We start from the raw sequence: 23,532 nt of genomic DNA on the forward strand, positions 1-23,532 counted from the left end.
AATGTTTTAATACTCGACCAATTACAAACATGTTGTACCAGATGTGAGAAACGAACAGACGCTTCCAATGAGCATATGCAAAATAATTAAATTACTAGATGAAAAATGATTATGAAATACAAAACATATTATGTACCTGAAGTAAACGTTAAGACGATAAAAGCTTAAAGAGACTTGTACATTTTCGTAATCTAATATGTTGTCAAATTCTTAAACACTGAAAAAAATTCTTGTCGAAAGATATTGAGAGCCGATTGAGCGTATGTTTTTTTATTAAATACTGCACTAACTTTTTCTATACTGTAATAACTAATCATAAAAGAATAATCAAAGTCACCAAAAAACCACGAGTGAACACACAATATTATATCACAAAACTTCGGTTGAATTCTTAAAGCCGTGAAAAATACCAGATAAAATTGAGAATATTTGCCTACAGTGTACAGCAAATCCAATTAGTTGACAAAAAATAAGCACACAAATTAAATCTACAAAATTATATTTAGGAGAACAACAGTTAAGGAGATATTGAGTGCATTGCGTTAAATGAATAACCCTGCATATAATTATATAGTTCTAAATGGTATATATATTATTTTTGGTAGCTTAAAAAGATAAGTATCATTTTAACAACGTGTTTTGGCTAAACACTATTATGTTAGAAATATTTTTAAGAAAATAAAAATTAATTTGTGGTATAGAATCACTATAATTGACAATTCATTAACGCAGTATTTATTAAATTTTATGTTCTTACATTTTTTCTTTATATATATTACTGTATATATATATATATACTTTTGTGTACCTATATATTATGTATGTAAATTTAAATAATTCTAAAATATTTACCTAAGGACCACGCAGTTCAGGTCGTTGTATTTTTGAGTATAGTTCAAAGTGACTAGAAAATAATTTTACTCTAGTAGCGTAGTGCGTACTATATGTTTTCATACATACAGACTAACGTTGATAAACGAAAAACTGTACATACAATTTGTGTGCGGTGTGTTTTTGTGTACGTACATAATAATGTTTTTGTTGTATATTGAGTATTGTTTAAAATTGCCCAAAAGGTTTGAAAATGTTATCAGCATTGTACATCTCGTCCATGTTTATTTTTTTTTTTTAAATTACAAGTCACACTAACTAAATAGTCGCTAATTTTTCCAACTATAGCAAAAGTCTAGAATTCTTTGGAATCGGACTTTGCGGTCTTTTTAAAATTCCATTTCCATTTTGAGTTTGAGTTTATTAAAGATTTGTTTATGAAGAGTAAAATAGTTATAAAAAATCAGAGTTGCCCTTGTTTTTATGTAAGGGATAAAGGTAAACATTTTCAACGTATTGAAAATAGTAAAATATGTACAAATATAGGGAAAACCATATTTTTATAATATTAATATTTTTTGAGAAAATGAGTGTCATTAGATGGATCATCGTGTATTCCTATAATGGTCTGTATTCATAAAATCAACAGGTATTTTAAAAATAGTTTTGCATTCTATGGGAAAACACTACAGCAATGTATTATTAAGAGAAGATCAACCCTAATCGGTTCCACTTATAATTAAACATTTTAAACACTTTCGTTTAAATATTCTAACATTAAATTATGTTGGAAAGTCAATAGATTTTTTATTTACTTACCACGTTTGGTATAACAGGTTATTAAGAGGTTAGGTCCTGTGTGTAAAAAAAAAATGACATTGCCATCTGCCGGGGGATGGGGGGTAAATGTGACCTACTTCAACTTCGATGGACTTTAATTATAATATTTTTTAATAAACAAAATTATTTACAACTATAATTTAATGCAAGCAATATCCTTTAAAATTAATCGAACTTTTTTTGAGACAGTTTACCAAAAATACACAATGTGGAAAAAAATGTATTTTCAAACACAAAATAAAACGAGATGTAATTATTTCAAAGGAATACAAATAATATAACAATGACAAATGCAATAAAATAGGTGTTGGATATATATGTCAATCTTGTTAAGTGCAAATGGAATCAAACCTTTGCTTCCACTACAAATTTGGTTATTGACTGTAGCTATAATCTGATGCACCTGACATCGGATCATCTGTTTCGTCGCTGTCATCACTGTCATCGTCGGAATCTAACTTTACTTTGGCGGGAGCCTCCAAATATACACAACGAAACTCCTAAAGCATAAAAGAGTTATCAATAGTTAAATAAAACGGTCTTAGATTAACTTTAACTAACATCGCCATCTGAACAGTGAACGCCAGTAATTCGGATAAACACTATCGGGGTAGGATCAAAGTTCAACAACTGCATTGATTGTGTCTCCCTTTTAGTTTTATTTACGATCATTTTCCATTCTTTGTTATTTACCGATACTTCAATAGTGTACTTGAAGAATACTAACTCGTTAGGATCGATTTCAAGCAACATCCTGCAAAATATGGCAGTAATATTGGTAATACACTCTAAAATTTATATCTAATTCGTAATAACCTAAATTTAAACAAATGTTGCTACTATGATAGTGAATAATTACATTCATTTAGCCGTCTACGAATGAGTTAAACATTAAAGTGGCTCAATGCAGCTAAACGCATACAATAGTTGCCAGATATAAACGGTACCTTAGGTAAAAATTACCTAACGGGTTTACACAACAAGTTTAGAGGAAAACTGTTAAGATATAAAATAATGGTAAGTTTTTTAAACCATTACCTCATTGAACTAAGCATATAAGGTTGTGGTAGCTGAATCAATATACAACCTGATCCCAGCTGATGCCATGTATATCTTTTATACATATCGCATTCATCTAAGTGGTCCAATAGCGTATTATTTTCATAACGACTTTCACCTTTGATTATAAGTGCATTCTTTAACGACGAAATAACATTGTATTTTGGAGCTAAATGATTAAAAACAGTCAATAAGAAAAACATTTAATATTTTTTATATTATTAAGAAAAGGTAGCTTTTTTTATAGGTGTTCTCACCAACTATTTCATTTTCGATTTCCACCAAGTGATGTCTGTTTGTTTTGTACGAGATTTCTTCAAATTTGCATGGTTTATTAACAGTATTTTTGGTTCGAATATATACTATACGAATATACCATGCTGCAATTGGATAAACCCACAAACGTTGAACTGAACGGCAAATATAATCTGAATAATCTATTACCTTCACCCAATCGTTATCGCCCATTGAAACTTCTATGTAATAACTGTAATCCATAAAGTATCAATTGAATATAACCAATTGCTGTGCATTTATTTTTGGTTAAAACATATTAAAATTAAAAAAAAAAAAAATATTGTCGTGCAACAAATAGCACTAAAATAAATTAATTTGTGATAAAAACAAATGAATGACATTTGATTCAAAATAACATTTGTTTGAATGATTTTTTTTTTTTTGTTTGAAAGAATTGATAATTTTAAAACGTACGCTAAATCTTCTTTAGGTAATATTATTTTGATATAGTTTATGGTTGATGGATGACTCAACCTTATCATAATACCACCGTTATCGTTATATGTAACCGAAGAACCCTCAGCAAGATTTACATCGGGTTCTAAAAAATAAAAAAAATAATTAAAACCAATATAATAATAACAACAAAATTATCGGTACAGCAGGCATACTTCGCTGTGCTCGAAACCCAATCGTATGTGGTCGCCCGGTGTTTCTTAATATTTTGGCCCTCGAAATTGTATCCAAACTAATCAATCGTGATTCCGAAACCTTCGTCAGTTCTTCATCACTCATCAACGGACATCGGACAGCAGATAAAACTTTAGATTTTGCATCACGATCTAGGTGTTTTCCGTTCTTTTGGATCCAGCGATTAACCGCACTGAATATATCGAATTCTCTAGCATTAAACGTGTCACGAATGAGGATTTCTCGAAGGTCTACCTAAAATAAATGTCTGTTTCTCATCTTGTCAGCTAACACTAGCAATATTATTTAAAACGAAATTATTACGGGCGACAAAGACAGAAATTCTTTAGACTGCAATACATCCATAGCGTTGGTTTCAATAAATTCGAGTAAGTCGCCTGTGAATTTTTTTTGTTGATGAAGTCGTGCCACAGTAAACAACGAACATACATTGTGTATACTAATGGTACTACGCAAATACTCGGACAGTGAATATTGTAACTTTTGAAAACCGTAGTAATCCGAAATTCTAAATAATTCTACAATAACTTCATACTAAAAAAAAAATTACCTATTCGTATTATCGGTTTTTGATAAAAACATTTTTGTCAACTAAACACTTCATATAAAAACAAATACTGTTTATACCGTTCGAATAGCGGTATGGTAAATCAATTATACTTTACCTCTAGATCACTTAAATTCATCTGACCAGTATAAATATACTTTAGAAGTATTGTAAATGAGGTTACTGATCCTTCCTTAATTGGCACCTCAGACTTTTTCGCTTCTGCATAACTTCCATAAAATAATTTGCTAAAAATGTTTACAGGGTATTAGATGAAGCCACATATTATGATGTGTGCCACAATCTGTATTGCCCATTGTATTGTGAGTATAACCTTATCGACTACACAATTGAATTGTTATCAGTCCTATACTAACACTGATTTGACCCGGTAAGTTAGATAATATTGAAACATTACTACATACGTTTGAAATAGACACGCTAAAATCAGTCTAAATAGCTTCTATAACACATTTTTTACAAAATACAAATATATATATATATATATACATACATGGTGTAATGTAAAGTTCTACCGAGCTTCAAGTGAGACATTCAAGATGCTCTATGGGTACAATAAATGGTATTCATTTTTTTAAATTCAAAAATGATTTAAAATAGGACTTGTATCTCATTAAAAAGTTATCTTACGAAAAAAATTATTTCAGATTTAAAATCAGGAGAAAAAATCATATTAAATTGATATGTAATATGATTTTGTCGGTGTCTGGCTATGCTTGCGTCCACCGAGTGTACACGAATTAACGTAGATTAATACTAAGGTTGTATGCTTGATGAAAAAAATTAAATACCTAAAATATGAACTGCGTGCGGCTAAAACATCACGATTGGCGTGCAACCGATTTCCACCGACAACTAAAACAACATCAGAATACCTAAAATAAACATCAAAGTTTACTATTATACAGTTACGATTTATCAAAAATTCAAAATTATTATGTTTCATAGTTTTAAAGTTTTAAAAATCAACATGCTCATCAAGTTAAATGACTGAAAAATGTGATTTAATAATGCGTCATATTATATTATTTAGGTATTTTTTTTTTGACAAAACCATATACAAGTTAATGCCAAATTAAAACAATCTATACGACATAGAAATATGTACTATGTATTACATAATTGATGAACAATTTCGTTTGCTATGTAAAATAAAAAAATTATGAGTTATACCATCGTATTAATTGTAAAACATATTTTTATGTTAATATATTAGAATACATGTTGGGCTATAGTATTAAAGAACTGTATACAAGATAAACTCGCATGTCTTGAATTATTGTCAACGTTATAATGACCAACGCGATGTGGTAATATCCTACTGTATCATATTTATGTAGTAAATTGTAATTTATTCAGATTTCACCAATTTTATAATGACATGCATTCACCATTTTTATTTAAGTCATAAAAATATGTTTAACATGATTCATAATTATTAAAAACTCCTATACTGAAAATAATAAATTCAATAAAGACCAATACATTATTACATACTTTTCGTTCCGATACAGATTGCTTATATCGCTGATCACGATGTGATTGTGATCAATTTCCTCGTTACTGTGCTCTTCGGGCATAGGCGAAGGCAACTTACAATCGACAGGATCAAGACATGCTAAAAAAATTAAAAGAACAGCTGATTATCCGGACGAGTTTATATGAATTATTAATATATTTTAGTCGTGCCCCTCGTACTTCACACAACTGAAAATAAATACTTTATTGCACAGTAAAAATAATAATAAAATAAAATACACGCATATGTAATGATTTGATAGCAATAAGTCAAATTAGAACTGGTTGAACTAAAGAGTAAATTAAGTAATCGATAAAAAGCAATATTTTATGAACTACATAGCTTATACCCTAATCAGTAGCATGGTAAAAATGGAAATAGAATAACAAAGACAATCGTATCGAATAGGAACTCTAAATAAATTATTAAGGAAAAGAGGAATCATCTTCCAATGAGCTTATGCAAAATAATTAAATTACTAGATGAAAAATGATTATGAAATACAAAACATATTATGTACCTGAAGTAAACGTTAAGACGATAAAAGCTAAAAGAGACTTGTACATTTTCGTAATCTAATATGTTGTCAAATTCTTAAACACTTTGAAAAAAATTCTTGTCAAAAGATATTGAGAGCCGATTGAGCGTATGTTTTTTTATTAAATACTGCACCAACTTTTTCTATACTTTATATGATATATCATAAAAGAATAATCTAGTTCGCATATGGTAAATATTAAACAAATATATGAAAATGACGCTAGTCTTAAAGTTTATATTTATTATTTGTTTTTACTAAACAGCTTTTTTACAATGATTCACGTGCGACAGAGTAATCTTCTACATATCAATATTATATTATGTATGAACATTAAAAATTGGTCGCATTTTCAAAACTAAAACAGGTCATAGACTTTTTTTGTGGTCTCCAAAACGATTTATGTTTTATAAATTATTTAATAACAATTTATTACGCAAGTAAAGTACTAACATTGCATAATTATACACAAGTAAATTATACTGTTTATTAATTGTAAATAAAGTCACCAATAACCGCGAGTGAACCCACAATATTATGTCACAAAACTTTTAAAAAACGATAACTATAAACTACAGTATATCCTTTTACTACAGCTTAATATTGTACTCTAAACATTATCAACCTATGAAACTATAAAGACAACACATCGTTATTTATTGGCATATTTATAATACAAAATGTATGATAAATATGTTTTATTAAAATAATTCGGATGAGTTTGTTTCAAAAGTCGGTTGAATTCTTAAAGCCGTGAAAAATACCAGATAAAATTGAGAATATTTGCCTACAGTGTACAGCAAATCCAATTAGTTGACAAAAAATAAGCACACAAATTAAATCTACAAAATTATATTTAGGAGAATAACAGTTAAGGAGATATTGAGTGGATTGCGTTAAATGAATAACCCTGCATATCATTATATAGTTCTTAATGGTATATATTATTTTTAGTAGCTTATAAAGATAAGTATCATTTTAAGCTTAATACTATTATGTTAGAGATATTTTTAAGAAAATAAAAATTAATTTGTTGTATAGAATCACTATAATTGACAATTCATTAACGCAGTATTTATTAAATTTTATTAAATTTTAACTATTTTCGGTTTTTGTAATATAATTGATGAAAAATTATACAACATTTCCCCACATACAGCAAGGATTGACAACGACAATACAAGATTATACACAATAAACTGATTGAAAGGTTTTGATTATTTTTAAATTTATTGTATAACTACATAATTTGAAACTCTTAAATTTACTTACAATCGTAAAACAAAAAACAAATATTTAGGTAATTACATACAAATAATAGAATAGTACCATATATAATAAAATATGTGTTAATATCATTCAATCTTGATAAGCCCACAAGGAACAAGAATATGCTTATTTTTAAAATTCGGTAAAACGACAGGATATCGAGCCAATATTTCTGGTATCTGATCAACTGTTTTGTTATTCTCCTAAAAACAGATATTGTTGTCATTAAATATAAAAAAATGTATTAATAGAAAAACAATAAAGTGGACTTCTCAAACGATTGAGTTGTCTTGAGACACAGTTTACCCAACAATATGCAAGTTCGTAGTATTTATAATAATATTGGAGTTTGATATAGATTCAAACATAAATAATTTCATATTATAATATATGATAAACTCAAGTTGTAATAGAATGTGTTTACCGTCAATTAAAATTTCATCATTGAAATTAACACCAAGTTACTTAATTGAATGGGCGGCTGAAGCAGACTGCTGGAATTAAATTGTCATTGAGCTTTGCTATGTCTATTAGAACAATGATTTAATTTTCAATCTTTATTAATTCTTACCGAAGAGAAAAGATCCTTGACAGTTTCGACTGGTATAGCAGCACTAATTAGGTCCTTTACAACTAGCGCAGTATCAAAAACGAACCTCAGAATGATGACGTTATCAAAATCTTGATGCAGCTGAAACCCATGTGTATTGGACACTTCAAAATCTGAAATTTGCTTAAGGACAAAATCGTATCATAGTTTGAAAAAAGTGGGTAAAAGAGAAGATTTTTTAGGAATGCGTTAGCAATATGAACAGTGGTTTTCTGTTCACCTCAAAGTTTATAATATTTCTGAAACTGAAGTGCAAAGCAATTTTCGTAGGTTCTTCGTCAATGGCAATAAATCCAAAGTCCGACTAATATAATAATTATGGTGGTCGTTGTCGAACGCTTTGGACAAGTCTACCATTCCTGAGGTAGAAGACACCTTAATGCATTTTAAACTCTTGATGGCAACGCTCACAAGAGATGCGTTAATGTGAGAAATTGCTATGTATTCTAAAAAGTGTAGAGAAATATTGTACGTTTAATAAATAAAACTACATATTTAAATAGGTTTTCCATATCTCTCGACAAGGTTTTCATTACAGCGCTTTATAAGTCTTGAACATAACATATTATATTAACAAATATTGTCCCATTAAAATAATCTATTTTTTAGCCTTTATCATTTTATGGTCAATTATAGGATGCAATACAAGAAATTCTCAATGATTTAAAAATTATTGTCTATTCTCATTGTTTTTTAAGAATTTGTTTAGAACTTATATTATTATTATTCGACAACTCAGTTCCTAATCTACAAGTTACATAGATTATTTGTTACTTTAGGTCTTTATGTTTAAGTTTCAATGGATCAACAAAACTGGATACGTGTTATAGATCATTCAACTTATTATAATTTTCGTTCAATTCAACGTTTGTGGATTCATCCACGCATAGTTCGGTTGATAAACATTGTTGAAACAATACGAACTTTATACTTAAGCATGCGGCGGTTTGTAACGCTTAGAAAATAGGTAAAAAAATCTGTGGGCTATATAACTTTAACTTTAAAATATCGCTAAAATACCGTTTTTCAAAATATAGTCATATAAATATACAAAAAAAAAAACAGATGCAAATCTGTGTTTAATACTTAACATTATACAACAATTACATGTTTTTGTACCTTTTCAAAAATCGTACACCATATGTTAACACAACTATTCGTTTTATTCTATCAAGCACAGGCAAATGTGGTGCAGTATTAAAATTAAAAAAACATTTTCGAATTGTTTCTTAGTATCCATTGATTTTTTTTATTTTCAAGTATTCAAGAATTCGACTGCACATTATTAAGAAGAATACAAATATGTTTATTTATTTTTTAGTCAATATAGTTTTAACATCCACATCAGGTACACAGTATGCCGTTTTGTATTCCATAACATATTTTCAACTTGTAATTTATTACTTTTGCCATAAACTCATTGGGAAGATTAGTCAAAAATTCTGATAAAATATTTTGTTGTTCTCCTTTTTTATTATTCTTTACCATGCCACTGATTATGGTAGGTGCCGTGTGATTCATAAAATATTGCGTTTAGTAATATTTGTTAAAATTACTTTTTAGTTCAGCCATGTTTGTACAATTTGTGTCTGTGCTATTGTGCTTTCAAATTATTGCAGTTGTGTTTAATATTTTTTAAATTTATTAATTTTACTGTCAATATGAGGGTTATAAAATATCTCTAAAGGGGCTATGTTCCTTTAACTCTAAATTATCGCTCTGTTTTTTTTTTTAAATATACATAATATATAAGAAAAATATATTACTTATCTGCATAAGCGGTTTATAGGTAAACGGCAAACATTATTATGTCGATTTTAGATTTTTATTGTCCTAAGGTCTATTGCAGATACATGGTGTGTTTGTATTCCATTATCGTTTTTCACCTTGTAATAACACTTTTGCTATTAGTAGGGGCGTAACTCATAATATAAAAATTAATAAACCAACCATACATTTTATACGTATGAAATCTTCACTTGCTCGACTGTGTTTAGAATTAATTAGCAATTAACAATGTACCATAAATAATATCTTGTTGTTTGATTCTTATGTTATTTTATCAGGTAGTCCAAGAATTACCCACCATATCACTAGCATTTTTGTTGTTTAATTAAAACTAATTCACACATTTATTCTCCCCAAAAAATATTATTTAAATAATTTGTTAATTATACTTAAAAAGTAACAAGCCTACTTTGAAGATTGTAATAGATACTGGCAAATAATGTACCTATACTGTACAATGTGGTCTATTTCACGGAAATCACTTAATATCTCTTAACATTTTTCATAAATAAAATTAACCTATAAATTAGGTTTAACCAAATGAATTTAAGGTATTTTTATAATTGAAAAATTGTAATTATTTTAAAGGCAAACGAGTGCCGTTAAGATTGTTGACTATTATTAAAGTTTTCTGTTTACTATGATAAAACTATAATAGTTATGTTATTTAAAATAAATAAATTGGACAATCATATCAACTCGTCCAAATAATCAGACATTTTATTCATTTTATTTAGTATGTTCTGATCCTGTCAATTATTCGTTGCCTGCGCCTACAACCGAACAGCACAATAACAAGCTAATCGATCACGCTCAAGAAGTGGTCACCGATATAAGCAGACTGTATCTAAAAGACAGGTAAGCGGTATTAAATTTGTACCTATAAACATTATTATTTTCAAAATTTGCCATGTTCGTCTTATATGCAACTATTTTATACCATAGCCCAAAATGTATTCTACTCTGTTGTCATTATAATATAACATTATACCTGTAATATGATGGCAAATGTTTGTACGAATAGTATGTGTATAACTAATTTTTATATTTATTTCAGTTTTTCAGATGTGGTTTTGCTTGTAGATCAAGAGCGACTGTCCGCCCATCGTATTGTTTTAGCCTCGCGCAGTGATTATTTTAGGTATTTAATTCTTATCATTAGGTATCATTTCATAAGGTTATTCTTCCAGGGCAGATGACAACTATTTATTTTATTTTTTGCTGTAGATTTTGAAAATTTGGTCTGAATGTTTGGCATCAATGAAATCTTTATTTATCTGTAAATGCCTACTAAATTACCAAACGACCTTACCCTATGGAATTTTAATGACCTAAATTTCACTACCTGTTTTGTTATTTTTTAAATACTTCCACTCATTTTTCACGTCCCAGCCGTCATAAATATTTTGAACAAAAGAATGTTTAAATTTGTTGTCAACGAATAAATAGAGTTAAAAAATAATATGTTCCCATTAAAAAAAAAAAACATAAAAATAGTAATTATTGTTATGATTTTATTCAGTAATTGTTTGTTTGTAGTAATATAAAAATTTTATTTTTTTTAGAAATTTTTTGTATGGAGGTCTTCAAGAATCCGATAAGCGTGAGGTGGAAATTCACGGAGTATCAATCACCTCATTTAAAATCATCCTTAAGTATATTTATACCGGTCGGATGAATTTAGATGTTCTAGAGGTAAAGTAAAATCAACGTAGCTAAGATGTTATTAAACGGCATACAAATTATTTTTATTATGGTTGTCTAGTTGCATAATCGATCCAATGACTATTGAACAAAAAATTATACAAAATATTTTATTCTGTATTTTACAGGACAAAGAGGTTTTGGAATTATTTAGACTTTCGGATTACTTTCTTTTTACAAACTTAAAACATTCACTGTACAATCATTTGCGAAGAAACGTTAACGCGAACAATGCATGTTTGTTCTTTGCTATGGCACGAATTAAATCTTACAAAGAGCTCGAAGTAGAATCACTCAACTTCATTCGAAAACACGCTATAGATGTATTAGAATCTAAAGATTTCCTGTCTTTGTCAGCCGTAAGGACCAAAATCAATATTACTCATGTTAGATGACTAGTTGTGAAACAAATTTTATTTGTAGGATGCAATACAAGAAATTCTCAACAGTAAATCGGTACTTGCTAACGAAATAGATGTATTCCGCGCGGTTCGTCGCTGGATCAATCAGAACCAACAAGATAACCTAGATCCTCGAGATAAAATCAAAGTTTTATCTGTCGTCACATATCCGTTAATGAATGCCGAAGAGTTGGCTGAGGTTAAAGAATCAGAACTTGTTAGTTCCGATACAATTTCGGGTGCCTTACGAATAATAAACACTTGGCCACCACATAAACTTCAATACAGAGGACTACTAAGTATGCCTGCTGTACATAGAATGTTTTTTTTTTTTTAAATTTATGTTTGTTTCTATTACTTCATATTTTAGAACCTAATGAGAACCTTGCTCGCCAATCTGACATTTCTCGTGTTACCCATAGCATTACCCGAGGTTCTATTTTAAAGTTGGATCATCCATCAATTGTAAACTATATTGAAATACTATTATGCAATGGAGATTTAAGGTATGTTTTTAACTGTTTAATATTTTTAATCGAAATGAGCGTTATTTAAAAAAAAATCTACTCGAATGATTATTAAAAATATTTGTGTCTTTTATTCGTAATTGATTTTTATTTGTCAAGATTTTTTTTTGTTTAGTTATAAATAAAGCTAACAAATTTGTCGACGATTGAAAATTCGTTATCTATACTTGTTAACCACTACTCTACAAGTTATTTGAACTACTTGATACTTTAGGCCATACTCTTATTACATTCAAGTTTCGATGGACGAGCAAAACTGGATACGTGTTATAGATCATTCAAATTGTGATTGTCGTTCAGTTCAACGTTTGTGGTTTCATTCACGCTTAGTTCGTTATATAAACATCGTTGGAACCAATAGTACCGCTGATGCGTCTTTTGAAGTTTGGACAATTTATTACAATACAAACGATATGCACTTGGTGGAAATCCAAAACGGGTTGATCGGTGACGAAACCTAAAATGACCCTGTTATTTAATTATAAAAAAATACGTTATATTATATATATATATATGTCTGGTTTACTATTTTATCATCTAGTTCCTAAGTGTAACGTCGCTACAAGAACTCATAATGCATATGTAATTAAAGGAGAATATAGTTCAACGCGCCAGTCGTTGCTAGAAAACAATTATGAAGACTCGTTTATTTATACATACCATCAGCTGCGATCGGGTTCTATAGTGGTTCGTTTCGACCAACCATTTATACTTAGTTCGATGAGGTATTAGTATGAACATCTTGCAATTTTTTGTAGCATTCATTTCACTATTTTTAACTCACCGTATTGCGTCATTCTTTTCTTTTAACACTATTATTCAGACCAGAACTAAATTTCAGAACGAATTATTATTTATTTAGTTTATAATATCCCTTCACATACCCTAAACAAATTGCACATTTTTCATCGCATAGATCTCTGGTTTTCTGTAGTCGACCCCTCCCACCTCCTGCTGGTATTAGTAAAAATATCTTTCAATTAGTATAGCAATGTTATCACTATGACGGCCAGGCTTCTTTTGACAATTTTAACAACAATAAATAATAATATTATCTAACATATTTTATTAGTTTTTTCGTTATTCAATTATTTAGTTTAGTTTGATATATATTTTCTTATGATTTGTTTATTATATGTTTGTTCTTAAATAAAACAAAAAAATATCTTCTTCGAATTATCGATGACTTTTATTTATTATTAAACTAAGACCAAATAATTAGTATTGCTATAATTGACAGGATGCTGCTCTGGGGTGGCTACAAATATTATTACAGCTATATTATTGAATCTTCAGTCAATAATGTGGATTGGGAAATTGTTATAAACAAATCTCAGAAGCTGGCACGATCTTGGCAGGTGTTGCAATTTGAACCCAGGCCTGTAGTGTTTATTCGAATTACCGGCGTTTACAGTTCAGATGGCGATGTTAGTAAAATCAATCTAAGAGTGTTTTTTTTAAGCTTTTAATAACTCTTTTATGCTGTAGGAGTTCCGTTGTGTATATTTGGAGGCTCCCTCTCAAGTACCATTAGATTCCAACATCGTTGAAGACGACCGTGTGGTAAAAAAAATACTCAAATATTTTATTTTTACTACTACTATGACAAAAACTAAGAGAAAATATCCATTTTTAGGAGAACAACGAAACAGATATTGCTATGGTAGAAGCACCTGCTCAAGCTCCAATCGATTAAATTAAATTTTAATTCTAATATTTGTAAATATTTGTAAGTATAATACAATTATATTTTTCTGTGGTTTTTTTTGTATTTCCATTTTCGTTAAAAAAATAAAATAAAATTACAAGGTTTTCACGTTGTGTATTGTTGTATATAATTTCTTACAATAATGTACAACAAATGAAGGAACTTTTAATTTTCCAACTATATTTATTATTGATTAGTCCCTAATAAATACTGTTGAACCTTTTTGAATAATTTTTTCTCGGTATAAAGTAGTACATATAAGAATGCCAGAATAACGAGAAAGGTGATAAATAAGTGTTTCCATTTTTTTTTATTACTGGTTAAAAGAAATATTATGTATTGAGATTTAATACAACCAACAGTTTGTAATGATAATTGTTTATATTATATATAAACTTTTTGAGTTAAGTTCATTCTAGGTAGACTCCTTGTCTACTTAGAAAGGACTTTTTTTCAGTTCGTTAAAAAAAATTGCAATAGTCATAAAAGGAAAACCTTACCAAAATTAAACAGATACATGATCAAACAGATTTTATTCCCTATAAGAAATTATTAAACCTATTAAAATATCTGTTTCCGTTTTATGAACTATAATATATTTTACAATTTGTGCGTTGAAACTCAGAGTCAATATGGAAAAAATTTAAGAGTTAGCAAAGTTCAATTTCATAGAATTCTTTTTGGAAAAATATCAGCTAATCTTAGCGACTATTAAATCAGTGTAATTGAATGTGATATGTAGTGTAAAAACCAATTTTGTAATTTTTTTATTTTAATTTGAAAATAATTAAACACGGACTAGATGTGTAAGACTGTTATAATTTTTAAATCTTTTGGGCAATATTAGTCAATAGAGGTGCAACAATAACGTCGTGTTAATGTACTTAAACAAAAAAACCGTACACCAATTGTATACACAATTTATCGTTTATTAACGTTATCGAGTATGGAAAACGATTGTAAGCTCACATAATAAAACTAAATATTCACATTGGTTATAAAAATATTAAGACAAGATTAGATTATAGAGCGCCCAACATATTTCAATAATAAAACAACACTAGGATGATGTAATTTTTAGATTTTATTATTTTTTTATGGTCAACTCCAGGTATTTAATAATAATTAAATGTATTACTTAAATAAATAGGACAAATTGTAATCTTGCTGTCCTACATTTATTGCCAGGTTATGTCGGTACGTTTGGTCTTAATTCAGTATCAACAGTGGAGCGTGAGCGTGGTGTATATGTTTTACGTCATTTTCGAATCTTTGTGTATTATTTGGCAATACTTACAACAATAACATGTTTTTGTACTTACACAGATTATGAGCACAATTACATGTTTATAAACGCTATCGAGTATAAAAAAAGATGGTTCGTTATTTACAAAAAAATTTATATTTCAATCTGTCTTCAATAACTTTGAACAAAGGTTTGTTTTTAGGTGTTTTATAGAGAATTTAAAAAGTTATTTACTATCAAGTAAAGCACGATGTCGTTTAGTTATTTTTTAGCTTTGATCATTTTAAGGTCAATTCCAGGTACGTAATATAACTCATACAATTTTACATAAATTTTCTCTTTGTATGCCAAACAATTAGTCCTCAGCGATAGATTTTGAATACAATTACGACTTAAAACAAAAAAAGTTGTGAAAAATTGAGATCATATTGTATAAAAACTATAAGTAAAAAAAAATTTCCTATTAAACCTTATGAGATATTGAGTGGTCCATGAATCACTCTGTAGAAAGCTCTAGTTGAGGCTAATTTGATATTTTTCAACATGTACATTGTAAGGTTAGTTCAGGCTCTGTATTTAGTTTTATATTAAACGCTAAAAACATTTGAATATTTGTATAATTATTTTATCATAATGCGCCATAAATCCATTACTGTTATTTAATTTAAAAGAAACCAGAATACAATATTAAAAATACGTAAGACCAAATGACTGGACGCTACTTCATATCGTACATGTATTATACATTTTTTTATATTTTAGCATTTTCTATGCCTCCCGAGTTTTTATCTTCTTCGTCCAATCCGTCCGGTTACGAGCAGATCGACCACACTAAATTCTTGGTAACCGACATCAGCAGTCTGTATGGAAATGAAACGTATGTAGTACTGTATTTATACATTCATTTGTGTATCATTAATATATTTTATTGTTTATTCTAGGTTTTCGGATGTTGTTTTCGTTGTAGATAATGTACGATTGCACGCCCATCGACTTATGTTAGCCACACGCAGTGAATATTTCAGGTGTCTAATTCTTTTCATTAAGCATACAACGCTTATCAATAACACTAAATGGTAATGATATTACCATTCCTTTTGTGATATTGATAGCTTAGTATGTATATAATACACAAATCTGTCAATTATCTATTTTTTTATTATTTTATTATTGCATTAATATTATCGAACGAAAATCGTACCGTAACTGGGTCTCTTAGGCATTTTATTTTAAGTAATATCTCATATTCGATTTTGTAAAGTTCATATTTTTATGAATTTTCTATACAAATAAAAGATTACTTGTCTTCTTTCTCAATTGATTGATAATTGAACAACTGCCACACTTCTATTTTACACTTGGCTGTGTTTATGTTAAAATTTTGACTAAAAACATAAATTTTGTTGTCCATGAAATACACCGAATCTTACATTCCAGAAAATTATTGCTTGGAAATTATAAAGAATCCCAACAGCGTGATGTGACAATTAGTGAAGCATCATTAACATCATTTAAATTACTTCTTGAGTACACATATACCGGTCGAATAAACTTAGGCGTTCTAGGGGTAAAGTATAATTGATTTATTTTCTTACAAAATTGTTATTATTTAGTCTATTTTATTTAGAAAACGATTAATCAGTTACGTAATTTCTATTTTTCAGGACGAAATTATTTCGGAACTATTTATTATTTCGCATTATTTTGGTTTTTTTAACTTACAACATTCACTGGCCGAATATTATAGTAGAAATATTAATGTGGATAATGCATGTTCGTTGTTTACTGCGGCACTTCGTTATCAACTCAAAAAGCTCGATGAAGATGCAGTCAAATTTATCGATAACCACGCTATGGATATATTTCAATCTAAAGATTTTCTATCCTTGTCTCCCGTAAGAACCAATATCCGTTTTTTTAGATAATAGTTGTGAAACATATTCTATTTTTAGGAAGCAATGGTAAAAATTCTTAAACGTGATTCGTTTATTGCTAACGAATTGGATATATTCCTTGCGGTTAGTAGCTGGATTAAAAATAAAGAAAACCAACTAGATCCTGACTGTAAAGTCAATGTTTTATCTGCCATCAGATATCCGTTGATGAGTGTAGATGAACTGACGTCTGTGGTTAGAGATTCACAGCTGGTCGATCCGAACACCATTTCAGATGCCATACAATTTATAAAAACAATGCCACTACATAAATTTAAATTTCGAGGACGTATGTCTATTATGCATCTAATTATTTCACTAATGTTTCATGATACTATCAACTAGCAAGTACGCTTACTGTATATATAATTATTATATTAATTAAAAATATTTCATGTTTTAGGACGCAATGTGCGCTTAGCTTATTCTTATCAAACGACTTCCGGTACAACAGACGCCGTAACTATTATAAAATTAGATCATCCATCAACTATAAACTACATTGAAATGAATTTATACAGTAATGATACGTATTCATGGTATTCAGAAACAGGGTAGGTTTTTAAGTCATAGATGGGTTCGACAAAAGTTAAGCACTATGAAATAAAATTGTATTCTAATTATTCAGGAAAAATATTGTGGTTGTCTTGTGGCTGGTGGTCATTCTGAAAGTTTGTCTGTTACGTTTTGTATCACAGTGCTAACGTCATAATGGATTATGGCGGGATTATTGAGGGATTAAGGAGGAGGATTTTGGTGGGGTATTAAGGTGTTATGAAGGATTAGAAAGGAGTATTAAGGAATTATCAAGGGGTCTGGTGGAGGATTAAGGAGGTGAATTAAAACAGTTGGTAGATTAGAGATAATGGATTAGAGATAGGATGACATATTTATCTATTGATGTATCTACAGGAATTGTGGATACTTAAAAATGATTCATTCGCATTGTTTCATACTTTAGAAACTATTCATATTACATTGAAGTTTCAATGGATCAAAATGATTGGGTGCGTGTTATAGATTATTCAAATTATGATTGTCGATTAACTCAACGTTTGTGGTTTTATCCACGAGTACTTCAGTATGTTCGATTTGTTGGGACCTGTAACACGGATAATAAGGCATTCAACGTTTTGGAAATTAAGTACAATACAAAAGAAATGTACACAGTAGAAATCGAAAACGGATTTGTTGGTAAGGAAACTAAGAATCTTCATACTCTAAATTAAAAAAAAAAATGTATTTTTTATATTTCTTTTTTAATAATTACATTTTTTATTGACCGATTTCTACGTTTAGCTCCAAAATACAATGTTGTTACAATATCTATGGATGCAGCTGTATTGGCAGAGTATCGTTTCACTAATAATTTAATGTTGAATGGCCACATTGAATACAACTTAAATAATTATAATTGTCATCGACTGAACTCGGGTTGTATTGTTGTTCAACTTGCACAACCCTATATGCTTTGTTCAATGAGGTAAATGCTTAGAACTATTTCAAGACTATTTTGTTTCATATTAGCATTGTATAATGTTGTGAATGATTAATACAATTTTTATCAATTTTGAACAATTCGGTAGGTATTTATAGTCTTCATTGTCTTCCAATGGGGGTCGACCTTCAAATGCAGCTATCTTAAACAAATTTGTCGCCATCTTTCCATCTCAAGGTCTCACTCTCTGCTTAACATATTTTTACACCGTTTTGATTATTAAGCCTTATTTTCTTCAAGCATGGCTGACCCACATTCAATTTCTTTTAAAAATCTCTTTTATTTCATCCAGCTAAATCAACAAGTTCTTTTGTGGAATTTTCACGTATCGACAGTGATAGGGTAGATACATGGTGTACAAAAACTTATAACGTTTTGTCATAATTTAAAGAATGCTTTTTGTGGATGAAGATGGCGGAGAACTCAGATATATTGTTGAGGTCTCTGTTAACAGTCAGAATTGGGAAGAGATCGTAGACGAATCAAATGAGTTTCCAATATCGTGGCAGTTGTTGCAATTTAAATGCAGACCGATTGTGTACATTCGTATCACTGGTATTAACGATTCGGCATACAATGTGAGTGTAATTAATCTAAAATTGGTTTGGAAACTGGTTAATAAATCTTATGTTGTAGTATTTTCATTGTGAAGAATTGGAAGCGCCCGCTCAAGCAGCGCCAGATTCAAACTTTGTTGAAGTCGATAGTGATGTATCAAGTTATGAGGTTCTTACTTCTTACTCGATACAAATTATAGTTGTTTTATTATAATTTTTTTTTTGTATGATGATATAGTCAGAAATTTATCGAGAATTTTTTATTTCAGGAGAACAACGAGACAGAAATTATAATGAGAGAAGCAATAGCTGAGGCTCCAGTCGCTTAGACATATTTAAAATATATGCTAATTATTTCTTATCTACGCTTACCAGAATTGACAGATATAAAACATCTATTTTATTTTATATTTTACTTCTTTTTTATATGAATTCACATAAAATAAAAACAATTTGTTTGAAAATACATTTTAGAGTTTACGCAATGTAAAAATGTACCACAATTTTAATTTTATTCAATACTTTTTTACTTGCTAATTGTGGTTGTTTTTGTTTTGTCCATTTCAAGTCTAGGTAGTTTTTATGAATTCCTATATAGTTATTACTTAATAACTTTGATAATGTCAAAAACCATGGAAAAATATATAAAAAGCCATTAAATCGGTTCTCGGCTTCCGTGTACATAACGGGTTAGGAGTAAAATTATGTAAACCAGAAATTAATTTCTAGATATTCGTTGATTTTATATCAAGCGGCTGGTGCTGTTTATTTTAAAGTGAGTTTAATAAACGTTAAAAAAGTGTAGATAATTTTTGGCAAATAATTTGTGTGTCTTGTAATAACAGAAAAGGAGTAGAATTTTCGCTCTCTCCAAAAATCTCTCTTCGCGTCTTTATATTATACTCTCCACAACTGTTTATGTCTTTATTAGTGTCTAAGTTTACTGTATTTTTGGTGAAACGGTTCCTCTTTTTATAAAAAGAGCGAGAGAGATTCTTGCGCAATCCTAACTAATTTAAGGTGATTTTTCATCTCTTGGGCTTGGTCCGGGAAATGAGCACTCTTCCTTAAGCGACCGTTCTGTTACTAGGAAAGTATGGTCGCGTGTACTATTGTTTTTACCTAGTTTATATAGTTTATATAGTGTCTGTATCTGGTTGCAGCGTTAAAAAAATTAGGGACTGTATCCAACAATGAAAAAATGTAGTGGCCCATGTGACTGTATTCTTACTGTTATTATCAGTAATAAACCACAGGATGATGTTAATATTTTATACTCTCCGCGTATCGGACGGGAGACTGCCACCGACATTTGCCGCTGGCCGTTTACAATTATATTAGTTCTATCGTGTGGTGCTACATTTATTGCTATGTTATGTCGGTACGTTTGGTCTTAATTCAGTATCAACAGTTGATCATGAGCGTGGTGTATAAGCTTGACGTCATATTCAAATTGTTGTGTATTATTTGACAACACTTACAATAATAACATGTTTTGGTACCTATACAAACTGTTATACAAAAACTATATACACAGATTTTGTTTAAAATATTTATTATAAACATTATCGTGTATACAACTTTATTGTTCTCCGAAAACTTTAAACAAGTTTGTTATTTTTTAATTTTTTTTTTTTTTAGAGAATTCAAAAATCATATCATAATCGAGTATAGCAAAATGATGTTTAGTTATTTTTTATCTTTAATCATATTACAGGCGATTCCAGGTATGTAATACAATTCATGCAAGTCTACATAAATTGTCATCTTATAATTTGCGAAACGTTCAACCCTAAGCGATAGGTTCTGAACGCAATTATGTAAATTATATATTTTGCTATTTGCTCACCACCAGATGGATTATTATTTTTTGATTTAAAGAACTAAAATACACCATTAAAAAATATGTACAAAAAATAAGTTGGCTGGATACCAATTCATATTGTACATACAATAAACGAAATATTAGTTATTAAAATCGGTTTAATTTTTTAGCATTTTCTTATCTTACCGAAATTGCATCACATTCGTTCTATCTGCCCACTTACGAGGAAATCAATCACGGTCACTTCTTGGTCGATGATATCAGCAATTTGCATCTAAAAGAAAAGTTTGTAGAACTGTATTTATACCTAATATTTTTATTATTGTTTTTACAGGTACACCTTATGACTATTAACATCAAAATTATACATAAAATAGCCTATCGCTGAAATTATTCATTAAATATAGATAACAAATGCATGTACATTTTCATAATGTAATTTTAAATATATAATTAGAACGAAAGCAGTTAATAACAAAACTTATTTTTTATCTGCTCTGAACAATATTTTATATCTTAAAGTATAAAAAAAATATATTTTATTATTCGTTTCTAGTATTCAAATGTGTGTTATAATAATACATTTCAATATTTATTTAAGGTTCTCAGATGTTGTTTTAGTTGTAGAAAATGAACGATTGTACGCCCATCGTGTTGTGTTGGCCTCACGCAGTGAATATTTCAGGTATTCAATTCTTATCATTAAGCATACCATTCCTTTAGTGATTATAATACCTTAGTATTATTACTTGGCTGAGCTCAAAATAAGTTTAATACATCTAAGTTAAATAAGACGGATAACATCCTTTATGTAGCCCGTGAATTAAACCGAGCCTTAAGTTGTAGCACATGATATAATTTAATGTTTGTATTATTACTGTTTATACATTTTAGCAATTTATTTTACGGAAATTATAAAGAGATCCATCAGCGTGATATAGTAATTGCTAAAGTACCATTAACTTCATTTAAAATACTTCTTGGCTATACATATACCGGTCGAATAAACTTAAGTAGTCTTGAGGTAAAGTATTGCACTATTTTTATTAGGTCTATGCAAAATGGAAAAATATATTTATCGGAAAACGATCAATCAGTTGTGTACATTTTTTTTCAGGACGAAATTATTTGGGAATTGTTTATAATTTCACATTATTTTGCTTTTTACAACTTACATATTTCACTGTCCGAGCATTTAAGCAGAAATATCAATGTAGACAATGCATGTTCATTGTATGCTGCGGCCAATCTTTATAAACTCAAGAAGCTCGAAGAAGAAACATTAAATTTTATCGACAGCCACGCTACGGATGTATTTCAATCTAAAGATTTTCTCACTTTGTCGGCCGTAAGAACCAAAATCAACGTTTAGATGATAGTCGTGAAACCTATTCTACTTTTAGGAAGCAATACAACAACTTCTTCGTCGTGACTCATTAATTGCTTACGAATTAGATGTATTCCGTGCGGTTAGTAACTGGATCCAAAGGAAAAGAGAAGACCTTGATCCTGATGTTAAAACCAACGTTTTATCTGCCGTCAGATATCCATTGATGAGTATTGATGAACTGACATCTGTGGTTAACGATTCGCAGCTGGTCGATCCGAATACCATTTCGGATGCCATACAATTTATAAAAACAATGCCACTATATGAGTTTAAATTTCGAGGACGTACGTCCAAAATGCATCTAATTATTTTACTAATGTTTTATGATACTACTATCAACTAGCAAGTACGCTTGCTGTATATACAATTATATTAATCAAAAATATTTCTTCTTTTAGGGCCCAACGTGAACTTTGCTCATTCTTGTGAAGCGACTTCCAGTGTAACAGATGCCGTGACTACTATAAAATTGGATCATCCAACAACTATAAACTACATTGAAATGAATTTATACTCTATGAATATGTATTTATGGTATTCAGATACAGGGTAGGGTTTTGAATCATACATTTGTGTAATAAAAGTGGTTTTAGTTTTTTCCAGAACTTTGTTTTCACTATTTACGTTTCTTGACTTTTTAATATTGGAAATGATTTACTCGCATTATTTCATACTTTAGATCTTATTCATATTACATTGAAGTTTCAATGGATCAAAACGATTGGGTGCGTGTCATAGATCATTCAAATTATCATTGTCGATCAACTCAACG

General features: G+C 29.3%; 3 protein-coding genes across 4 annotated transcripts in view; 2 read left to right on the forward strand and 1 right to left on the reverse strand.

Moving 5' to 3' along the window:
* The window catches only part of LOC126842382 (BTB/POZ domain-containing protein 9-like), a 43,718-nt gene extending 23,795 nt beyond the window's left edge, over positions 1–19,923 (forward strand). The window contains exons 2-13 of the mRNA XM_050579336.1: positions 15,759–15,855; positions 16,319–16,433; positions 16,498–16,581; positions 16,994–17,123; positions 17,221–17,451; positions 17,509–17,779; positions 17,894–18,044; positions 18,452–18,684; positions 18,790–18,973; positions 19,380–19,566; positions 19,625–19,714; positions 19,815–19,923. Of these exons, the coding sequence (XP_050435293.1) occupies positions 15,807–15,855; positions 16,319–16,433; positions 16,498–16,581; positions 16,994–17,123; positions 17,221–17,451; positions 17,509–17,779; positions 17,894–18,044; positions 18,452–18,684; positions 18,790–18,973; positions 19,380–19,566; positions 19,625–19,714; positions 19,815–19,874 (1,785 nt within the window). The 5' untranslated portion in view covers positions 15,759–15,806 and the 3' untranslated portion in view covers positions 19,875–19,923. The remainder of the gene's footprint in view (positions 1–15,758; positions 15,856–16,318; positions 16,434–16,497; positions 16,582–16,993; positions 17,124–17,220; positions 17,452–17,508; positions 17,780–17,893; positions 18,045–18,451; positions 18,685–18,789; positions 18,974–19,379; positions 19,567–19,624; positions 19,715–19,814) is intronic.
* Positions 1,971–6,416, reverse strand: LOC126842383 (BTB/POZ domain-containing protein 9-like). Of its 2 annotated transcripts, XM_050579337.1 has the most exons (11): positions 6,286–6,416; positions 5,744–5,864; positions 5,038–5,121; positions 4,344–4,473; positions 3,982–4,212; positions 3,639–3,912; positions 3,442–3,568; positions 2,988–3,217; positions 2,710–2,899; positions 2,233–2,425; positions 1,971–2,171 (listed from the first exon to the last, which is right to left on the reverse strand). In XM_050579337.1, the coding sequence occupies exons 1-11, from the start codon at positions 6,329–6,331 to the stop codon at positions 2,046–2,048; spliced, it is 1,752 nt and encodes a 583-aa protein (XP_050435294.1). In that variant the 5' UTR covers positions 6,332–6,416; the 3' UTR covers positions 1,971–2,045. The 2 variants fall into 2 exon arrangements, with proteins under 2 accessions (XP_050435294.1, XP_050435296.1); XM_050579339.1 differs by lacking the exons at positions 3,982–4,212; positions 4,344–4,473 and having other exon boundaries at positions 3,639–3,850.
* Positions 6,579–14,298, forward strand: LOC126842434 (BTB/POZ domain-containing protein 9-like). Its single transcript, XM_050579447.1, has 12 exons — positions 6,579–6,597; positions 10,708–10,828; positions 11,028–11,111; positions 11,536–11,665; positions 11,803–12,033; positions 12,098–12,374; positions 12,446–12,581; positions 12,817–13,049; positions 13,144–13,327; positions 13,843–14,029; positions 14,091–14,165; positions 14,239–14,298. Exons 1-12 carry the CDS (start codon positions 6,579–6,581, stop codon positions 14,296–14,298), a joined length of 1,737 nt encoding a protein of 578 aa, XP_050435404.1.
* Positions 19,924–23,532: the final 3,609 nt, after the last annotated feature.

This window comes from Adelges cooleyi, unplaced genomic scaffold (genome assembly GCF_023614345.1).
Source record: "Adelges cooleyi isolate 19-005CV unplaced genomic scaffold, UGA_ACOO_1.1 ACOO_flye_CR_arks_rails_tigmint_CR_PRNA_519, whole genome shotgun sequence".
Classification (NCBI taxonomy): domain Eukaryota; kingdom Metazoa; phylum Arthropoda; class Insecta; order Hemiptera; family Adelgidae; genus Adelges; species Adelges cooleyi.